The 15,818-nt window shown below is 39.9% G+C and overlaps 2 protein-coding genes across 3 annotated transcripts; both read left to right on the top strand.

Moving 5' to 3' along the window:
- The first annotated feature begins 1,137 nt into the window (after window positions 1-1,137).
- LOC133994260 (diamine acetyltransferase 1-like) lies at window positions 1,138-4,181 on the top strand. The gene is made up of 6 exons (XM_062433493.1): window positions 1,138-1,413; window positions 1,526-1,577; window positions 1,691-1,774; window positions 1,873-1,974; window positions 2,107-2,147; window positions 2,245-4,181. Exons 1-6 carry the CDS (start codon window positions 1,348-1,350, stop codon window positions 2,410-2,412), a joined length of 513 nt encoding a protein of 170 aa, XP_062289477.1. The 5' UTR covers window positions 1,138-1,347; the 3' UTR covers window positions 2,413-4,181.
- A 277-nt stretch (window positions 4,182-4,458) lies between these two features.
- On the top strand, window positions 4,459-15,734 carry LOC133993772 (zinc finger Y-chromosomal protein 1). 2 transcript variants are annotated; one of them, XM_062432837.1, is made up of 8 exons: window positions 4,459-4,834; window positions 7,318-7,414; window positions 7,690-8,004; window positions 8,349-8,498; window positions 8,779-8,907; window positions 9,000-9,134; window positions 9,292-9,435; window positions 12,853-15,734. In XM_062432837.1, exons 2-8 carry the CDS (start codon window positions 7,348-7,350, stop codon window positions 14,151-14,153), a joined length of 2,241 nt encoding a protein of 746 aa, XP_062288821.1. In that variant the 5' UTR covers window positions 4,459-4,834; window positions 7,318-7,347; the 3' UTR covers window positions 14,154-15,734. The 2 variants fall into 2 exon arrangements, with proteins under 2 accessions (XP_062288821.1, XP_062288822.1); XM_062432838.1 differs by lacking the exon at window positions 9,000-9,134 and having other exon boundaries at window positions 4,460-4,834.
- The last annotated feature ends 84 nt before the right edge of the window (window positions 15,735-15,818 follow it).

Raw genomic sequence — 15,818 nt, 5'->3', positions numbered from 1 at the left:
AGCTGAAAGGTTCAACACCTGCAGCACACTGAGAAGGACCAGCTGTCACTGATAAAATATTTACTGAGTGGCTGCCAGATGCTCACAAACTTATGTTACTATTGAATGTTTTTGAATGTGCTAGAATGCAAATACATGAACACAACATATTGTACATTATGCTCTTATAAAATAGCCTCAGGAACTGAGGAAGCTTTCCTGAAGTATTTACACAAAGGATGAAGTAAGTTTGCTCTAGGAGTAGTTTGAGTGCAAACATTGCAAATTCTAGCAAAGAGAACGTGAAGAGTGTATTCTTAAATTTAACATCACCTCAAGAAAAACTAAACTGATAAACGTATCCTTGTTTTGTAAGGATACGTTCTAAATAATAAAGCAACAGTGGATTGAAACGGTCATAACACTGTGAAACGTAAGATAACACACCCATGCTGAGGTTTTGAATTTGGAAACTTGCAAAACCTCATTCCTTGAGGTTTTACCTAAATGACACATTTGCGAAAAAGGTTGTTCAGAGGACAGATAATGAAAACCCAACTCTGACTCAAATCAGTGTCCGCATGCAAGACAGTCATTTCACCACACCGTCCTTGAAAACACTGAAAAGATCAGCAAGTTTTTAAATTGTGTTGATACTACAGATGGCCTTGCACAGTGCTGAGAACTTCACAAAGTCTCAAAACATATTACCAAAAGTATTGCTTTCCTGGCTAGCTATCACACCAAAAAGATGTCACCACACAATATCTGCTCATTCCTGGCAAATAATAACCGGAAATGTCCCTAATCATTATCCTTGTAATTTTTTAATTGGAGGTTGGACCTTTTAAAAATATATTATATAAAAGGAGCCTATCCATCGATCAAAAAAGCTTTATTTTTCCAATCTCTAATGCAAATTAGTGCAAATGTGACCTACCGAAGAACTGCCGATTAAGCATTTAACATATGAGAATTATAAATTTCACACACTAGTTACTCTTTACACAGTTTTACAGACTATGTGCACTGGTCATGTTGTTCTCCAGGTCTGGTTAATAATTCCCTTTCAAACATTCAAGCACAGTCATCAACAGAAAGAGCCAACAGGGTGTAGGAAGATAAAGGCTGTTTGCCCATATATGGATTAGTGAGCATGTTTACCTCCTCTAGGGGACACATAAAGACAGCAGGAAATTTACTGAAGCTAACACTCTTTGTGACACGGCCAATGTAGTTCACTACATGCTGGTTTTCTGAATTCTTGGTCGGGGGGTGAACTCCTGGGAAGCGGATGAAGAAACAAATTTTGCTTTTGTTCAACTTTAGAGGACTAGTACGCAAAGGAAAAAAAAGTAAAAAGAGAAAATGGCCAATTTCATATTACGGAAAGCTGAACCCAAGGATGTGTCTGATATCTTGCGACTTATAAAGGTAAGCAAACAGTTATTTCGGCCATTTGATACGAAATCTGTAATGTGTGATTGTAGTTCCAGTTAAAAAGCAAAATTCCTGGTAATTTTTTGTTTTTGTTTTTGCCTTTAAGGAACTGGCTAAATTTGAAGAGATGGAGGAGCAGGTCATACTGACTGAGAAAGGTGCTTCATTTTTTCCACATTACATTTGACTGTGATTACATTTTAGACGTAAAATATTTGGATTTCAGTAAATATTTTTGAACCTTTGTATAAAGTAAATGTCGCACTTGTAGAACTACTTGAAGATGGCTTTGGAGATCATCCGTTCTACCACTGCTTGGTTGCTGAAATCCCAAACGAACAGCAGTCCTCAGAAGGTAGAAACACTTTTCACATTTTTATGATGAAAGAGTTATCCATTAAATAACAGGATGATCCTTTATATCTAACCCTAACTCGTGGTTTCTTTTTCTAGGGTACACTGTGATTGCCTTTGCTATGTATTACTTCACTTATGACCCTTGGATTGGGAAGTTGCTCTACTTGGAAGACTTCTATGTCATGCAGGAGTTTCGGGGTAAAGTTGTTAACAAGTGCTGTTAAATGAAGGTTGTAAAGGTTAATCAATTACAGAAGAAAGGTTTTACAACATTGAGGCACCTTTTTATGCACAGACTGATTGTATTTTGTACATTTAATCTTTCACCAGGTTTTGGCATTGGTTCACAAATCCTGAAACTTCTGAGTGAGGTACCATAAAAGCTCCTTGTTTAGCGATAGGCCTCAACTGCATTCAACACATGTGTGCACTTGTGTTTTATGCTGTGATGTGTTTTTCTTCCCCTAGACGGCAGTGAAGACTCGCTGCAGCAGCATGCACTTCATTGTAGCAGAAAACAACAAAAAGTCTATTGAGTTCTACAAACGAAGAGGAGCAGCTGACCTCTCCTATGAGGAGGGCTGGCGTCTTTTTGCAATAGAGAAGGAGGGGCTGCTGAAAATGACTGCCAAATAAGTTTACTGTTAGTCAGCTTGTACTGACTGTTGGTGATGGCAACAATCCTGTTTTGTTTGGTCAGTGATTTTAAAATACATTACATACATATATTTTAAATACAAAAAAAAAATCAGCTGTTACCTTTGATAAACAATATATGCAAATGTCTGCTGATCTGAAATCTGGAAAAGACTTCTGCTTATTTCTAACTACTATTTCTAAAATCATAAACTACTGTTGATGATTTTACCTAATGATTTTTTTGTGGGTTTTTTTGCCATTGTATGATTTAAAGGGCTTATTTAACCCAAACAAAAGCTCTGCATGTTTTATATCTTATATGTCATGCAGGAGTTTCTACATATGCTAAAATATTGTTCTAATTTCTGCTTTGTTTTCCAACATTGTGTGATGTTCAATATATGTGGCTCGTATATGGAACCAAAAAAAGTATAAAATTCCTAAAATATGTTCTAACTCCAGTCAGCTTTGCTTTACTTGAAGATACATATTTGTACTTTTATGTATACACCCAAAAATGATTCCTGATGTACTGTTTGGTCAGCACTTTGTGAATAATAAGGGCAAAGTTTCCTCATAAAGTACTTAGATGGATAAACACAATGAGTGGCTGTTTTTTTTTTTTTAATCTGAGCTTCCCGTGTATAACATGATACGAGTATGACTTGCATGACTTGCATAACTTGATTATCATGAATTTTATTCATTTCCTGGTTTCCTATAACTTTTTGGCTTGTCACTCTTTATAGCTGCAAAGTGTCCTTGTGACCCCCTCATCACTGCTACATGAGCTGTGGAACTGAAGGCTGATTTCTGCTTAGACTGTTTCATTTTAATAATTTTTAACTTTTTGCATATTAGAAATGTTTTCCTGTTGTTATTCCTCCTCTTGGTCAAACGTATTAATCATTTTGTGACCCTTCAGATTCATTTTGTGATCTGTTGGGGGATATTTGATAAATCAATCAGTAATTTTGAAATAATGTCTGAATTAAGTGAACATTGAGTGTTATTACAAACCATTTTACAATGAAATGTTAATCCTCATGTGCAAGTAAGATTAGAATAAGTGGTGAAAGTTTTCAAATCCCTTAATTTGATAAAAGTAGCAATGCACAAACTACTCCATTACAAATAAAAGTCCTGCTTTCAAATGTTGCTAAAGTAAAACTCACCAGCAAAATGTACTTATCTATCAAAAGTAAAAAGTACATATTGTATAGACTGTATTATCGTCTAAGCAACAATTCAATGTTGCATCTGGTTGCAGAGGAACTTATTCTAACAATGTTATACTTATCGGTGGGTTAATTTTAAACAAATGTATTTTGCATTTGTAATTTGAGAACTATCTACAAACTTCTCTGTCAGATAAATGTCGAGTAAAACGTACATTATTATTATTTATATCAATTAGTCAGCTTTCATCAAACTTGCACTCGAACTAGATCCCAACTGAGGATATTTGGGGCTGATGCTGATACTGAGATTAGAGAGAATAAAATAATGTGACATTGATATATTTGCTGACATAAGCACTTTTTTTCTTTTCCTTTTTTTTTTTGCAATGATCCAGTAAACTTCAATGGGAATTAAAAAAACTATGAATTAAAAACACAGAGGAAAAAAAACATGCATTATATGGCTGGGCTCTAATTGGAAGAGTACTTTCTGCTACCATTGCTAAAAACTGTACTTCAAATGCAGTAGATATAGCTATGTGGAATATGAGGCTACTTTCTAAAATAAAAGTTTTCAAAACCTTACTCACTTTTGTAATAATTCAAAAGTCTTCCTTTTTATGTGAAAAATGGAGAGACTCACTCTCTAAAGTTACACATGTTTAAAGAAAGACAGGCTAATGAAAGTGATACTAATACAGTAATTACTGTCAATGGAAACCAGTCAGCGTTGTGTTTAAATGCTCTTCATCCATTTGGAGGTCAGAGTTTAACTACCTTTGTATTTTGCACCTCATTGCTGCTGCTGTTTGGAGAAGTGAAGCCGTGCACTGTCTGAATCGTGCAACCTCGGGGTACAGACTAATTAAAGTTGCCACTACACTGCACGGTTTGAGCAGCGGGGCTTCAGATTATGGCCTGTTTGGTGCCTGCCGGTGTGATTTCCACCACAACCCTTCCGCATTTTCCTGCTGCTCTCGGGCTGTGACGTGTCGTGCTGACGGCGGCCTCGGAGCTGGAGGAGCGGGGGGCTGCAGCGGGACAAGATCTGGCTCCAGACGTCCTGCTTTGCTTTCAGCGGAGCTCCAGAAACAACCACATAACCCCTCCTTCTCTGCTCCTCTCCGGCCCGCCCAAATAACACACTATTCCCGACTGAATCGTGCCCGAGTCTGGGGGAACCAGGCGGCCTGGGAAGCCGAGGAGCGGACGGAGGCCATCCCTGCAGCAAACATCTGGTACGCGGGTCGTACTTGCCCGTTTGCAGAGCTATGTTTGCATTTGTGTGTGTGCGCGACTCTTTGTTTTTGCATGCATGTGGTATTTTAATTTATTTCTTTATTATCAGTGAGAGGCCGCGAAGGGTTGGGCCTTTTCTTCTCGGGCCGGGGCCTCAATAGAGGCCATAATTGGTAATTCAGGCCTAACCGGTTAGCTAGCCTGCTTCTGTAATGGAGGGTTTTATTCGCTTGTCGTTCGCGTTGGCCAACGTCGTTGAAAGCGAGTAAAGCAGTCGTTGTACACTTAGGTAATTCACGGCAGTGTATTTCACATTTTCTACTCACCATGGAGTATTTTCTATTAAGTGTTAAAATTAGCATTCTTACAGATACTAAGCTAACAAAATGGCGGATGCTAGTGTGGTGAAAATCAGTTATGGAGGAGGTGTGTTTGTGTGTGTGTGTGTGTGTGTGTGTGTGTGTGTGTGTGTTTGTGTGTGAGTGTTTAGCTCTTCTCCCACTAGCTGGCTGCTACATAAAGCACAGCAGTGTCGTTTCTTTTGTAGTAATGTTATCACCTTCCTCAAAATGTGTGTGTGTGTGTGTGTGTATCGGTGCAGTCAGCTGTTAATTTAATGTGTTTTGGTGGAGACAGTCGGGACTTTGCGTGTGTAAATCTGCGCTACTTTCGCGGTCAATTGAAGACATGAATCATCTTCATGGGGCTTTACACTGTGTGTTAAGTGGTGCATGGATAAGTAGCTTAGCGAGTCCCCTAAAACACCGGAGTTTGTATTATTGTGTTTGCAGCATCTTCCTGCACATTGACGCACTGTGTTGTGCGCCACATGTCCACACATCATTTTCCACCTGGAGGTGGGGGATGGTACATGCAGTGGAAATTCAATGGCACCCCGGCTGCATCGTCCACACCACTGTTTACATCTCTGCATCCCCCTGTGTATGTCTGTGTGTGCGTGTGGGAGAGAGATTTGTGTCGCACATTGTTTCACCGTCATCTCCTCGATGAAGTTGGTGCCAACTGAGCTGCAAGGATTGTGTTTTGTGAAATATTTGCTTAATATTGGTGGTACAAGTGGTGATGCAGTCCAGTCACTTGCTTTCCCCTGCTGCAGACACAAGCCAAGACTGCAAAAAAAAAATCTTAATTGTAGTTTAATCCATTATTGAGATTTATTGAAATCTGTAAAATTTGCACATGCTACTGGCCTTCTTTTCTGTGCCAAGTGACCTTATCTTATTTGTGTGTACATCTATGTGAATAAAAGGCTGGAACAGATGATCTCCACAACACAGAGAAACCCTCTATGGCACCAGCTAAAACAGGATACAACAAAGCACAATGGGCTATAAATCACAGCAGTTGTATAGTGTAAGAATAATAAAGCTGACAATTCAATACATTTTATTAGGGTAGGGTATTGTTTGAAAAGTTTCTATATATAGTTCTATATATAGGGCTGAGGATTGTCTCCTGTCCTTATTTCTAACAAAATCTACACACTGTTTATATGATCAAACACACAGAAATCAATACACACAGTATATGTAAAATTACCTGACAACAGCCCTGTTAAGATGGATATGTGTAAGCTGTGAAGGCTTTGTTCAGGCTGCAGTCGTCCAGTTGTGCAGTACAAGGCCAGTGGTCTCTATCATGTGAATCACATTTTAATGTTAAATTAACAACACGCACACACTGAGTTTTACCTCAACTAGCAAACAATAACAAGCTCATTGTGGCTTTCTCTGTGTGCCTCTGGAAGAAGAAATGACATGACTCTGTGTATGTTAACACACCATGTTTGATTTTTTTTTTTTGCATCATCTGTTCTGTTATATAATAGATTTTTTTTTTTAATACAGCTTTAATTACCATGAAAACACAGGAATATTACTTGTGTGGGTGCTGATTCAATCGCATGAGTTTAATAGATGGCCATATACATATAATTTATTATGCGGTTGATATATTATGTAAGAAAATGGACTTGGGTGACCTGCAATGCATCGATCCAGTCTTCAGTGTAGACTAGAGCTGCAACAATTAGACAGAATATTAATCACTAACTATTTTAACAATTAAGTAATATGAGTCCCATTTTCATCTGTCATTTTTAAAAAGAACAAAACACGAAAATGATCTTAATACAGCATCTTAAATGTGAATATTTTCAGATTTCTTTAGTCCTCATATGTCATAGTTGTGGACTGTTGGTTAGGATAAAGCAAAGATTTGATGTTACATTTGGGCTTTTGGAAACATGTTTTATACCATTTGTAGATTTTATAGCCGCTTCATAGATTAATAAAGAAAATGATCCACAGATTATTCAATAATGAAAATATAATTGTAACTGTGTGATGACTGATAACTAATCTATCAGTCACTTTTATAGTTGAGATTGTTGGATATTGGTCAGTTTTATTCTGACACTTTTGGTCACCAAAGATCTAAACCGTTTATCATTTGCTTTCAGCTCTACAGTAACAAATGCAGTGCGAGGACAATGGATGAGGATGTCACCAGGCTTGCAATACATTCTGAAGAGCCTAAAATAATATTACACGGATCGGGTAATTATATTAATGTTTGTAAAAATGTACTAGTTTGTGTGAATTCTGATAAACATGGTAGTATTGTGGTATATCAAGAAGTGGTATATCAAGAAGTAGTAGTCATTGGTTAGCCAGATAAATATTTAAATGACACAAATATTGTTCATAATATAATGTTGTGACTGTTCATGTTATGGCTACATGATATTGAACACATAACACCATTTAAAACACCTCACACACAGTTGCTCTTGACTGTCATCTGGTTAATTGGGTAAAACTGCTTCTTCCAGATGAGGGTGGTGCTGGCGGACAGGAGTTTGTTGTGGAGCTTCAAGAGACTGTGTTGGTGTCAGAAGGTGAGGGGGAAGGCATGGCGGTTCACAGGTTCGCCCCGGACGAGCTAGTCATCCAGGATGCTGTTGAGGACGTGGTTTCAGAGTATGTGCACTGCGATGAAGATGAAGACGTTGCTGTAGAAACCTGTGTGATGGCCCTGGAGGGCGAGGAAGAAGGTGTTGCCATGGGAGACATCCCTGAAGATGGGCTGGACCCAGAGCAGCAGGACGACGACCAAGATGGCTGTGGAGATTATCTAATGATATCCTGTAAGTTTACTGCTCTGTTGTGCTTGTACTGAAATGAAATGTGTCATTGCTCCTGTGGAAACAATGTTTACTTGTAAATAAAGGGTGTACAGTGCTTAAACTACATAATTCAATTTGAGCTGTTTCATGTGATTATAGGTGTACAGCAATATTGAAATTAAATCTAAGATACACCTTAAGTAAGCATAAAGCATTGATATTGACACACAAAATGGTAATAAAATATTAAAACGGCAACAATAACATGTGTGTCATCACGATTAACATTGTCACCAGTTCATGGCCATCAGATCCCACATATTTGCAGATCTTTAATTAAATGTGATGTGTGTTGCCCTCACTAGTGGACGAAGCTGGTAAAATGGTGTCTGAGGATGGGACGGAGGTAACTGTGGAGGGAGCTGTGGAGGACCAGGAAGTGGAGAAGGATGAGGATGGACAGGAGGTGATAAAGGTGTACATCTTCAAGGCGGATTCGGGAGAGGATGACATGGGTAAGTAGCAATTAACTGTCAGCCTCTTTTAAGGAATAATGTTGGATCAGATTTTAGCTGAAGTACCAGTAATTGACACCCAGGTTAGCACAGGTTAAAACAAATAATTAAATGAAATATTTCTTTATCTTGTGAAACCTTTTTTCGTGAATATGAATTCTTGATTAGAATAAATTATTCCGTGTGGAAGGGAATGTAACTTTTTCTGTCCTTGACCTGAAAAAGTTTGCATCCCGTGTTGCGTGACTGGAGGATTTCAAAGATGGTTTTTATTCTTCAGGAGAATCGGTTGACATCAGCGATGGAGACACAGAGAGTGTGGCGTTAACGGAGTCTGGAGGCCAAACGCTCAGAGAGAAGATGGTTTACATGTCTGTCGGGGATTCTCATCACAATCAAGGAAATCATGGTAAGTCATTTGGATCCAATGAGCGGGGATGTCTGTCATGAAAGTAAACGTTCCTCGTTTTTTGGTTTTGTACATGTTGGGCTCATCTACAGGTGGGTCCAAGGTGACTGATGAGGTTTATATGGAGGTGGTGGTAGGAGGTGAAGAGCCAGTAACTCACGACCGCTCGTATGACAGCGTGTCTCTAAGCAAGGACTTCATGCCTGTGGCCTGGGCAGCTGCTTATGGTCAGCACCCCTGTCTATTAAATTGCTATAATTGAAAAAAACCCACAACACTGGAAACCTGTGCATCAGCCACGTCTCTGAGCGTCTTGGCTTAAGCTTTACATATGCTGGTTTTGTTTATTTTTGTCTATTTAAAGACTTTCTGTTGCTCCCACAGGTGCAGACGATAGCGAGAGTTGTGAAAACAGAAATGGTGCAGCCAGTGCGCTCCTGCACATTGATGAATCGGACGGGGTTGATGACATCAATAAACAGCGGAACAAGAGCAAGAGACGGTCGGAGCCTCGACAGGTCCAGACAGGTAAGAGCAGCACAAACTTATTGGATGTTGCTGTTCTAGGCTGGTTTTTAATGCTCGTTCTCTGATCACACCATGAAGAAGACCTGTAGATCATTACGGATTAAAGCTGCAACCACAATTGTCAATTGATCTATAACATATTCATTTTATGTGATCATAAACCTAAAGAAATTTTAATTAGCAGTCTAACCAGCAGTTACAACTCCAACAAATTACATGTATATTAGGAAAAAGAACAGAAGGCAACACTTTGCATTTGTTTTGAATGGCAATTGACTTAACACAACTTGTTTAACCAACAGATTTAATACATTAATTTGTTGTTTTAAGAAAGAGCCTGAGTCAGAGCATCAATAATTAAGCATTTACTTATTGGATGATAAAGTGCAGTCTCTCTCTCTCTCTATCTATAAATCATAGACAAACAGTAATTATTAGGGATGTCTGATAATATCGGCCCTACAATATTATCGGCCGATATTTACATAAAAATGTGATATCGGGAAGTATCGGTATCAGGTTTTTATAACCGATGTTTGTTCTGTAGGCTTCATTTCCGAGCCTGCATGAACGCAGAATGGGACGTTTACCGGCGTGCGCTTGATGACGTATAACAACAACAACACGCTAGACTCGTGGGTCGCTAACCGTGGCTAAAAATGTAATAGCGTCCACCGCCATGTACACGAACACACAAACCAGAAATGAGGTTTACCTCCTCGTTGTGGAGTCGCCTCTGTGACATCACCGTCTGGGTCCTACTCTGCTGTGGAGACACAACAGCTGAGAGGACCGAGTGAGAGGACGTTCCTGTAATGGTCCCGCCTCCAGAAACGGGGCTTATGTCTGTGGTTTGGAACTATTTCCAAGTGTGTCCTACGGATAGTAAATTTGCAATTTGCAATGACTGCAAAGCAGCATAATAAATATGGCAGTGCCATATTGGCACTTTTCTCCATAATAAAAGTTGAAGTTGTTCTCTTATTTTACACAGACAGACTGTGTAAAATGTAAACAGACTGTTTACATTTGGAAAGCCATGATGCATTTATGTATGCATCCAGTGGGGCATCACAATACAATTAGGTATAATGTGTTAATTCCACAATAGGAGATATGTTATGTTGTTACCAGGCGGGGAGTTCCGGTCCTCTGAAATGATGCCAACGCGGAAGTAACTTAAAACATGCATTCTATCAAAAGTCCACCAGGGGGGCGACCGTTTAGGTGTCAAAAGGACTTCCGTCTCAATACAAGTCAATGGAGAATTCACCAACTTCTCACTTGATTTATAACCTCAGTAAACATTTTCAAAATGTGTTTATGGTCTCAATCGCTAGTTTAAAGCCTTCTTCAATGCAGTATGATGTTCATTTGTGAAATTTTGGCCTCCCTGATTTTATATTTGACGATAAAGCAGGGTATGCATTAGGGAGTGGCTACGTGTTGATTGATTCACAGGTTCAGGAGCGCAGACAGATAGACTGCAGGAAATAGCCGTGAACTTGTTTCACACCAACAGTTTTCTCCGGAGTTTTGTGGTTATAGTTAGTCGTAACAGCTTACTTGGTTAGCATCACCAGGTTGCCGGTGTAGACTGTGGTAGATCCAGCCCTCGCAACCTTCCCCGCTGCGGCTCCTTGCTCCCCCTAATGCCCATATAAGTAGAATCCGTGTTTTTATTTTTTCCGGCATGCACCGGAAATTTTCAAGATGGCGCTGCCCAGATCTGAAACTATTGGCTTCCAAGCAGCAGTCCACAAACCAATGGCTGACGTCACGGATGTTACGTCCATTTCTTATATACAGTCTATGGTTGTTACCTAACAGTTTTGGTGTAAAAAGCCGGCATATATCGGTATCGGGTGATATCGGTTTGGAAAATTAAGAGTTGGACAATATCGGAATATCGGATATCGGAAGAAAAGCCAATATCGAGCATCCCTAGTAATTATTGTGAGTGTTAAGTCTGAACCAGTAACAATGTGTTTGATTTGCACTTAAAAAGATGTCAAGGTTAAAATACAACTTAATCATGCCCATATGTACATGGAGACTTCTATTTGTATGTTGGCTCAGCAGCATTCAGTGATGCTGCCCGATCCTGTTTGCTCAGAAATATTTTTCCAATATAATAGCATTTATCTTACATCAGTGTGACTAATCATATCATGAGTGATAGAGATAATTCATTGATCTAACCGTGTGTCTAAAGCTTCATACCAATCCTTTAAATTTAAACTGAGATTAAACATAATGTGCAATAAATATTTCAGTGCAGATCTGCTCTAACAAAGTGACAGCTTTCGTAGTGTTGTAACAGAAGGACATGCAGAGGTTTTATTCTGGAGCTGAGGGTGAATTCACGCTGTGTAATAGTTGAATGTGAGAGCAAAAATTACTGTTCAAAGAAATGACTGATGCATATGAAAGTGGTAACTTGAGAAATCCTTAGAGAAACAAACGGATACCTAACTAGGACTTCATTGTGACAGACAGTAACCCTCCACTATTTAATGCACTTTGATATGCATCTTGATTCAGGTTGAATGAATGAGGGAATGAGACCGCATGTCTGGCTCTTGAAGATGGACGAGACAGAGAGAAAAACTGTTTGTTAAAGAAAACCTGCCTGCGAGCACATAATCAGTTACTATGGTAATTGACCCACAGGTTTTAAGGTATCTCTGTGGTCTAAACTTTTCTGGTTCTGAAAATCCAGAGCTTCTCACATCTAAAACTTTTCGCTAAACCAACTTTCTTACCACCCAGGGTTGTGTATTAGTGGCACAACATCTTACCCAGTTTCTTTCCAATGCCCTGACCTTGTTCTCCCCATGGGGTGTCCTTTGCACAGGCTTATCAACAGTTTACAGTGTGTTGCGCTGTGATTGTTACATTAGCTTTGGACTTGTGGATAAGTAGTTTATAACTACTTTTTTACCTGTATGATGGCCCTCAACAAGTTTAGGTCTACCCCCATAACAAAACATCCCCTGAGAGTTGGAGCAAAAACACAATTCTGCCCTAAAACTTGTTTTCAAAATCGCCATTCAAGAGTTAATGAAAGAACACTGCCAGCAAATAAAACACCAGGACTGTGTTAAACACTTTTTTAAAGAATAGGTTTACATTTGTTCGAGTATATCTTAAAAAAACTACCATCATGCCCATATGTACATGGAGAGTTGCTAGTTGCTGTAATTGTTCACATATTCCCTGATTCCAGATTGTGTTAATTTTGTACACTCTGAAGGTATCTGAAGGTAGTCCTATTTGTGTTGTCTCCTCAGTGTAGTGTCACACTTTTAATCTAACTGTTATCTTACATCTGAACAGTGTTTATCTGTTTCCTCAACAAACATGATTATGAACATGTTTTCATTCAAGTTTCCCTCTTGTAATTTTTCTCTCCAGCTATCATCATCGGTCCATATGGTCAACCCCTGACAGTTTACCCCTGCATGCTCTGTGGTAAAAAGTTCAAATCAAGAGGCTTCCTGAAACGCCACACGAAGAATCATCACCAGGATGTCCTGACAAGGAAAAAGTACCAATGTACAGACTGTGAGTTCACCACCAACAAGAAAGCCAGCCTCCACAACCACATGGAGGTGCACGCTCTGAGCAGCAAGGCCCCTTTCGAGTGTGAAATGTGTGGCAAGGAGTTCCACCAGCAGGCTGCGCTGTTCTCTCACAGACTGCAGCACCACCACAGGGAGCCCAAGAGCCAGCCGCCTCCTACTCCCACCAAGATGCATAAATGCAAGTTCTGTGACTATGAAACTGCTGAGCAAGGACTGCTCAATCGGCACTTGTTGGCTGTTCACAGTAAAAGCTTCCCTCACATCTGTGTGGAATGTGGAAAAGGCTTCCGACACCCCTCGGAGTTGAAGAAACACATGCGCACGCACACGGGCGAGAAGCCTTACTCCTGCCTGTACTGCGATTACAAGTCGGCCGATTCCTCTAATCTCAAGACGCACATCAAGACGAAGCATAGCAAAGAAATGCCATACAAATGTGAGCGCTGTTTCCAGACCTTTGCAGAGGAGGAGGAGTTAATGCAGCACGGCCTGACACACGAGGAGAATAAGACCCACCATTGTGCCCACTGTGATCACAAAAGTTCCAACTCCAGTGACCTGAAACGCCATATCATATCCGTTCACACCAAGGACTACCCACACAAATGCGCCGTCTGTGGTAAAGGATTCCACCGGCCGTCTGAACTGAAGAAGCACTCAGTATCCCACCGCACCAAGAAACTCCATCAGTGCCGGCACTGCAACTTCAAAATTGCAGATCCTTTTGTTCTCAGTCGCCATATCTTGTCTGTCCACACGAAGGAGCAACAGGCCTCTCCTGAAAAGAGTGAGGCCAAGAGGACAGAGACGCACACTCCTGTTGTCACACCTAAAAAGTCTGCACCTAGTGGGTCCAGCAGCGCCGGCCCGCCCGCTAGAGTGAGTGCAGCCAGCTTAGCCAGCAGTGTGACTGTAGTTATTGGTAAAGGACAAAAAGAGAGGAGAATTTACCAGTGCCAGTACTGTGACTACAGCACTGGGGACGCGTCAGGGTTCAAGCGGCACGTGATTTCCATTCACACAAAAGACTATCCTCACCGCTGCGAAATCTGTTCGAAAGGCTTCCGACGACCCTCGGAGAAGAACCAGCATATCATGCGCCACCACAAGGACGTGGTGCAGGCAGAGTGACTCTGACCGGGCCAAATACTGTGCCACAACCAAGAACAAGGTTGAAACAACCATCACACCCCAATCACTGCACCCTCAGCACAACACCAGTCACATTTCAGCAATGTGGTGTGTGTGTGTGTGCTGCACTTAGTCTGTTCTGTTGTTTTGCTCTTTTTTGGTCCTCAGCCTAATGTTTGTTCAGATATGTATACACATGTACATAACATTAATGCTCTGTCAGAGTTGGCAACAGAACCCTCCGTAGACTTGCACTTTTAACTGCATGTCCCTTGCTGGTGACAGTGTGCATGGCAGATTGTGCAGATGTCTCTTTGTAGATACACATTTTTTAATTTTGCAGGCAGCAATCACAATGGTCCTAATTTTTTGTCTCGAAACTAAAGTGTAATTTGCTGAAACGTTTGTGTCATTTTGTTAAAAAAATGTACTTAACACAGCAGTATGGATTAGCAACCTGTTCCCAGTAGCACTTGCCAACTTGGTAAAGATCATGATGAATGCAGTAATCAAGTCATGTATGGTAATTATGTGTGAGAGAGCGTGTGTATGTGAGAGTGAGTGTGAAAGAGAGAGAGAGTGTGAGAGTGTGACAAAAAAGCATCTGTTGTGCTTCCTGGTGCTCTGACCCCACCACTCTGTAACATAATGCTTTTTGTTGTGTCAACAAAACACAAGGCTGGCTGTGTACAGCACCCAGAGAAAAGAAACAATCATTCTTAGCTTTGTCCACAGGCATCTACAATGATGAAATTAACACAGAACACACAGTAAAATAGTGGATGTGTCATGGTAGAGAGTTAAAGAACAGAAATGCACCCATACAGCGATGTGATCATTACCCCACATCGATCAATTATCACACATCTGTCCGATGTTTGTTTCAAGTCAGTAACTGTACTGTAGATTGTTCAGAATGAGCCCTGACTGACAGTATTTTTAACCCATTAATGCTACCTGGGGAGTGAAACCCCGCTCATCGTTCATTCAAATGTTTCTCATTTTCAACACTATTACTGATAACAAGCAGTTCGCACAGATGGCTTCTTTGTTCATGATCAAACTTGTTTTTCATATGAATTGACATAATATCAGATAAATCACAGAAAAAGCATAATTATAATTGAGTATGAGACCAATATTAGTCTGGGTTTTAAAAAGAAACTCCACATCAGTGTCCAAATATGACTGTCTGGCCTAAACAGGAATCATACAGTATATCTGGTGCTGCTGTTATGAAGCTATGGACTGAACACTTCGTTTTCGCCAACACAGATGTACTTTTGTCAGTAGAAAGGGAAAACGTATATCTTTTTTTTTTCTTTTAGATGCAACTTCAGAAGACAGGTGCTGGTGGTGTACTTGTACTATGGCTTTTTACATTTTTTTTCACCTGTGATTATTTCTGTTTTTATATTTATTTCATTTACAAGTTGTTGTATAGTTAAGTGTAACTAGACTTCTATGGGACGTAAATTATTGTTTTGTATACAAATCTGTACAAAGCGTGTAGATGTAAACACTTGATAAAAAGGAAAATCTGAACTGTGTTGTTATGGATGTACTTCAGCGTATTTGTTAAAAAAGATAATAAAAGCAAAGTATTTTAGCTGTTTGTGTTTTATTTTCCCACATTAATAAAATTGGCACTTGGTTACAACTGCA

Source organism: Scomber scombrus, chromosome 14 (genome assembly GCF_963691925.1).
Source record: "Scomber scombrus chromosome 14, fScoSco1.1, whole genome shotgun sequence".
Lineage (NCBI taxonomy): Eukaryota > Metazoa > Chordata > Actinopteri > Scombriformes > Scombridae > Scomber > Scomber scombrus.
Note: the sequence above shows the minus strand (reverse complement) of the source record. Positions and strands in the feature narration are given on the sequence as shown.

Excerpts from the sequence above, each read along its gene's own strand:
- LOC133994260 (XM_062433493.1), top strand. The coding sequence starts at position 1,348 with ATGGCCAATTTCATATTACGGAAAGCTGAACCCAAGGATGTGTCTGAT. Across the intron at positions 1,414-1,525 it reads ATATCTTGCGACTTATAAAG|GAACTGGCTAAATTTGAAGA; the intron begins GTAAGCAAACAG and ends TTTGCCTTTAAG. Across the intron at positions 1,775-1,872 it reads CGAACAGCAGTCCTCAGAAG|GGTACACTGTGATTGCCTTT; the intron begins GTAGAAACACTT and ends TTCTTTTTCTAG.
- LOC133993772 (XM_062432837.1), top strand. The coding sequence starts at position 7,348 with ATGGATGAGGATGTCACCAGGCTTGCAATACATTCTGAAGAGCCTAAA. Across the intron at positions 8,005-8,348 it reads AGATTATCTAATGATATCCT|TGGACGAAGCTGGTAAAATG; the intron begins GTAAGTTTACTG and ends TGCCCTCACTAG. Across the intron at positions 9,436-12,852 it reads GCCTCGACAGGTCCAGACAG|CTATCATCATCGGTCCATAT; the intron begins GTAAGAGCAGCA and ends TTTTCTCTCCAG.